At 36.6% G+C, this 5973-nt stretch overlaps 1 protein-coding gene across 1 annotated transcript; it reads left to right on the forward strand.

Annotated features, from left to right (window-relative positions):
- The first annotated feature begins 3541 nt into the window (after nt 1–3541).
- Gpr33 (G protein-coupled receptor 33) lies at nt 3542–4877 on the forward strand. The gene has a single exon (XM_005322663.3). The coding sequence runs from the start codon at nt 3542–3544 to the stop codon at nt 4565–4567; it is 1026 nt and encodes a 341-aa protein (XP_005322720.2). The 3' UTR covers nt 4568–4877.
- The last annotated feature ends 1096 nt before the right edge of the window (nt 4878–5973 follow it).

A 5973-nucleotide genomic window follows, 5' to 3' on the forward strand; every position in this document is an offset into this window, starting at 1 on the left:
TTAGAAGATTGCTGATGTAGAGTCACTGTGGCTTGCTCAAGACTCTCTGGAACGAAGATACAGCTCTAAGGTAAGATTCCCTGGACTATCGCCTAGTCCTATCACCTGAATGGACCCTCCAGGATCAGTTTTCTCAGGTTCTGTGGCCCATTCCCACAAAAGCAGCTCAGTGTCCCCAAATGGAAGTGGTGTCTTCCTTAGAGCTGTTTGTGCCAGTAAGTGCCATTACATCAACCTTAAGATAACTCAAAATCTGAGAGCTCTACCTGAAGAGATGGATATTGGGATTTTTCAAAACTCTCTGAGGGTATCCAAAATTTAGTACAGGTACTCTAGTGAGGAAAGACGTATATCCTGGGGCTGGGGATATACTAAACGGTAGAGCGTGAAGCTCTGGGTTCAATCCTCAGCACTACATAAAAATTAATAAAATAAAGGGGTTGTGGCTCAATGGTAGAGTGCTTGCCTAGCATGTGTGAGAAACTGGGTTCGATTCTCAGCATTACATACAAATAATTAAAATAAAGATCCATCAACAACTAAAAAAATTTAAAAAATAAATTCATAAAAATAAATTAAATAAGGGCATTGTGTCCAACTACAATTAAATTTTTTTTTGTTTAAAGTATATCCTGTAGTATTAAAAGAGCAAAATGAAGCTGTTACTGGCTTTAATATAATAAGCTGAGCAAAATAATAGATTAGAAAATTATTGAGCACTTACTGTGTGCCATGAAGGGAGCTCAGTAATTTTAAAACATTTTCTTATTTAGCCTTCATAAAAATTCATAGGGAATGCTGAGCGTAGTGGCTCATGCCCATAATCCCAGCAACTTGGAGGCTGAGGCAGGAGAATCACAAGGCCAGCCTCAGCCACTTAGGCCCTAAGCAGTTCAATAAGACCCTGACTCAAAATAAAAAATTGAAAGGATAGGGATTGTGGCTCAGTGGTAAAGAGCCCTTTGGATTCAATCCTTAGTATGATAAAACAAACAAACGAACGAACAAACAAACAAAACACCCCAGCTTAAAGAGTTACTTAAGAGTCTGTAGTCACAGAGCTAAAATGTAGTAGGGATAAGATCCAAACCCAGGACTATGGAACACCAGAGCCTGAAATCTGCCCCGTTAATTTATGTTTAAGTACTTTAAAACCTTCTTAAAAGATATTTAAGAATGAAGGGGGTTGGGGTTGTGGCTCAACAGTAGAGTGCTCACCTAACACATGTGAGGTGCTGGGTTCGATCCTCAGCACCACATAAAAGTAAACAAATAAAATAAAGATTTTTAAAAAATGAAGAATTCTCCTGGTTGTGTACAATAAATCAAAGTCCCTAGAAACTTTATGTAATATTCAGAATCATTTTGATGTTATTCAAGTTCTACAGTATTTTCAGATGCCTTTTAAGAGCTTAGCCACACAATTAAAAATTTTCCTAAAATTCAGCTTTCCACAATCACATATGAAGAGATCCCCCTACACACACCCAAAGCACAAACACATAAACACCATAACATACACCATTCCAAACATAGCCTGCAGATGTATATACACAGATCACACAAATATACTACAGATACACATACACAGACCCCACATCAAACAGACATACACAGAAACCATAAACCTATCTGCATTCGCACAAACACACTAGGTATACAGAAAGAACAAAAGCATACCTAGCTTCTCTCTCTCTCTCTCTTTCTCTCTCTCTCTCTCTCTCTCTCTCTCTCTCTCTCTCTCTCTCTCTCTCTCTCTCTCTCTCTCTCTTCTTCCCTCCCTCCCTCCCTCCTGGGAAATTCTCCAGGTGATTATGTTTCTCCCTGGCTACTCAAGCCCCAATATCTATCCAATTTCCACTGCGTGCTTCCTCTCAGTCACATCTCACCTCCTACTGCTGTCTTTTTTCTCTCCATCGCACTCCATTTCCAAATAGGGAACACAAACTCTTTTGATTCTCCACAACCTCCAATACAAGACAATTGTGGCTTAATGGGGGAAAGGGACATTATATTATATCAAAACATAGGAAATAGACAAAAATTGGGCATTAGACCTTCTTATTTTTACACCCCCTCAGTCTTTTCTGCTTCTCATAATATCTCATTGACTTCTCTTCAGGCCTCTTAACCTCCTGCTGGCTTCTTCCTGTGCCTCCTCTCTTAAGACCACCCCCACTCCCCTGCCCTCTCCTCTAGGTCTCAGGACCTTAACATGACCTTTTTCTTGAATTTTCACTCTCCATTGCTATCCATTCCATACCCTTTAGACTTTGAGTTTTATTCACAAAGCAGACAATTAAGGGATTTTACTGAGAGAGGAACTTTTTTCTATTTTAAAGGAAAATTTCACAAGTCCCTTAGAAGGCAGCATTGACTTAAGTCAGTTGTGATTTTTATATAACAATTATTTTATTTCTTTTCCCTTTATAATCTTAAAATGTTTTTGCTTAGTGAAAAAAAAATGCATCATTAGTCATTTCCATTGCTTTACCCAATTCATCAAAAACCAATTTTTGATATGACTCTTTTATAATAGCTATTTCCAAAACATTTTGGGGTTTATATTTTTGATACTACAGGAACTGTTATTCAAGAAATTTGATGGTTTAGATACTTTGATATTTAGGTACTCTTGATTCATGGAGCATTGTCAATTGCCAATTTTCACAGACAATATAAAACAATGGTACAGTTCCCCATCTGTCACAACAAAGGCGTGGTGGAAAATGTGGGTGATAAAAGATCTTTAGCCATTTTAAAACTCACTTTCCCCCCTGCTTAAAAATTTGCCTCACAGGCTTGTGAGAAAAAAGAAATGATTTTTTATGGAATAACACAGACACTAGATAAATGTGAGTTTCTAGACTTTTTTCCTCCTCCTCTCCTCAAGTGAAAATAACTACTCCTTGTATCCTATAACATACTTACCTCTTTGGTTGAAGATTCCACATTCTCATAGTACTCTGCAGCTCTCATATGAAGATTACTGTTATATGCCAAGTATCAGAATACTAGATAACAGTATTTACTAAATATAGTTAGCTTATAAGGGAAATCTAATTAGGCAACCCCTAATTTGCAACAGTTGCTATTATTTTTGTTACTCAAGTTTATTTCATTAGCAACGTTTGTCCCTGTCCCAACCAAGTCTTAGTCAAGTAAAAATGACTCTGAATTGCCTTACTCAAGAAGCTGTGCCCATCAGGAAAGGTCAGACTTCCAGTTAACATCTGAATAGAAGATTTTTTTAGCCTAAATTGATTACTTAACAATTGTTCCAAAGTCCCAATCTTTTTTTCTCTTTCACATTTATTTCATCTGTAATACTTCTGTTTTTAGTGCTCAGATTAATCTGATCTTAATTCTACATACAACATAAAGTGTACACCTTAGAAAAACATTTTGTCTGTATTATTATAGAAATAATATGTTTGCCATTGTTAAAATATTGTCATTTGGACTATTACTATGCAAAAATCACTACTTTAATCTCTACATTTAATATTTTATTTTGCTTTGTTTTTCTCCATAGGTAATTATGAAGTTGATCATTTCTACTGATGACCTGATCAATACTTCTATTTTAGTAAGAAATAGCACTCACTTTTCAGCTTCTGCCTCAGACATGATTATTGCCCTTTCTTTGTTCATGTCATCTATAGTCGGTACCATCACCAACGGCCTCTATCTATGGGTGCTAAAATTCAAGATGAAAAAGACAGTCAATACCCTCTGGTTTTTTCATCTCATTTTCTCATATTTTATTTCGATATTGACTCTGCCATTTTTGGGCATCTACTATCTTCAGGACCATTACTGGATCTTTGGAACAGCATTGTGTAAGGTCTTCAATAGCACTTTGTCTCTGGGGATGTTCGCCTCTGTTTTCTTCCTCTCTGTCATCAGTCTGGATCGTTATCTTCTCACTCTTCACCCAGTGTGGTCCCAGAAGCACCGAAACCCACGCTTTGCTTCCAACATTATCCTGGGAGTCTGGATATCTGCTACTGCCCTCAGCTCACCTTATTTGGTTTTCAGGGAGACACATCATGACCAGAATGGAAAGGTGACCTGCAGAAATAACTATGCTGTGTCGGCTAACTGGGAAAGTGAAGAGATGCAAACTTTAAGGCGACGGATTCATACAACCTGTTTCATCAGCCGCTTCTTGCTGGGCTTCCTTTTACCTTTCTTCATTATCATCTTTTGTTACAAAAGAGTAGCCAGTAAGATGAAAGAGAGGAGCCTGTATAAATCCAGAAAGCCCTTCAAAGTCATGATGACTGCTATTATCTCTTTCTTTGTGTGTTGGATGCCCTACCATATACACCAGGGCTTAACTCTCACTACGACGAACCAGTCACTCCTTTTAGACTTGAGTCTGATAGTTACAGTGGTAACCAGTTCTTTCAACAGTGTCTTTTCTCCCACACTCTACCTATTTATTGGGGAGAATTTCAAAAAGGTTTTCAAGAAGTCCATTTTTGCTCTGTTTGAGTCAGCATTCAGTGATGATTCTTCTGCAGGAAAGACGCAAAACCTAAATTCGCAAGTGGAAATTTAAATTCTAGATACTTAAACATGGACTTGATTTATACCACTAGAGCTATACCCTCTGCCTTTATATCCTACACTCCTTATATTAGAGAAACATTAGGTGACATTAGGTTGTACGATAGTTAGATCTATGAATATTAAAAGATCTCCAAGGAAACAGGAAATAGGTCATGTTGCAAATGTGAGTTGAAACTTTTTAATTGTGGTAAAATATATGTAACATAAGATTTGCCATTTTCACCATCTCATTTGTATTAGTTATATTCACAATAATGTACAACCATCATCACTATTTCCAAAATTTTTCATCCCTCCAGCAAAACTCTGTACCCATTAATTAAGAGCTCTCCATTTCCTCAGCCCCAGTCCCTAATACCTGCCAGTCTGCTATTTCTATGAATTTACCTATTCTAAATATTCTTTATAAGTAAAATCATATATTTAGTCTTTTGTGTCTGACTTATTTCACTTAGCATAATGTTTTTTTTTTTAGTTTTTTAGTTGTGGATGGATACGACACCTTTATTTTATTTATTTACTTTTATGTAGTGCTGAGGATTGACTCAGTGCCTCACGTGTATGACGCAAGTGCTCTACCACTGAGCTACAACCCAGCCTTAGCATAACGTTTTAAAGGTTCATTCATGTTACAACATGTATCCGAACTTTATGCCTTTCTATGTCTACTTGTATTCCATTGTATGATATACCACACTTTCTAAATCCATTCATCTGTTGGTGAACACTTGGGTTATTTCCACCTTTTGACTACTGTGAGTAATGTTGCTCTAAACAGCTATGTGCAGGTATCTGTTGGAGTCCTTGTTTTCAGTTATTGTAGAGAAGTACGTAAGAGTGGCATTACTGGGTCAAATGTTAATTCTGTTTTAATTTTTTGAGAAACCCTCAAACTTTTCAATGTGTACCTGTTACATTCCCACTAGCAATGTACAAAAGTTTTAGTTTCTCCATATCTTCACAAACACTTGTTATTTTCCTTTTTAAAATTACAGGTATCCCAGTAGATGAAACTGGTGTCCATGTGATTCTTAATCTTTGACTGTCAAAAATAGGAATATTAATACCTAAAGGCCAATAATATCCTGGATTTTAATTTTCTGTCATAGAACCCTATAGCAACAGACAGCATAGGTTTTTATACTTTAATGTTTTAATTATAAAGACATTTTAAGTGTCTCTTTTTAATACTCAGAGATTAGCTGTCTCCAAATTATGAGACTAAGACAATTATAATGTTTAAGAATCTGTCATAGGCTGAGGTTGTAATTCAGTGGTAGGTGAGCACTCTACCGCTGAGCCACAATCCCAGCCCTCTTCCCTAGTTTTTAAGTTTTGCCTCAAGCTTTTTGCAAAATATTAAAGCACATAAGTTATATAGAACCACATATTATT

The sequence above is a fragment of the Ictidomys tridecemlineatus genome, chromosome 5, assembly GCF_052094955.1.
Source record: "Ictidomys tridecemlineatus isolate mIctTri1 chromosome 5, mIctTri1.hap1, whole genome shotgun sequence".
Taxonomy (NCBI): domain Eukaryota; kingdom Metazoa; phylum Chordata; class Mammalia; order Rodentia; family Sciuridae; genus Ictidomys; species Ictidomys tridecemlineatus.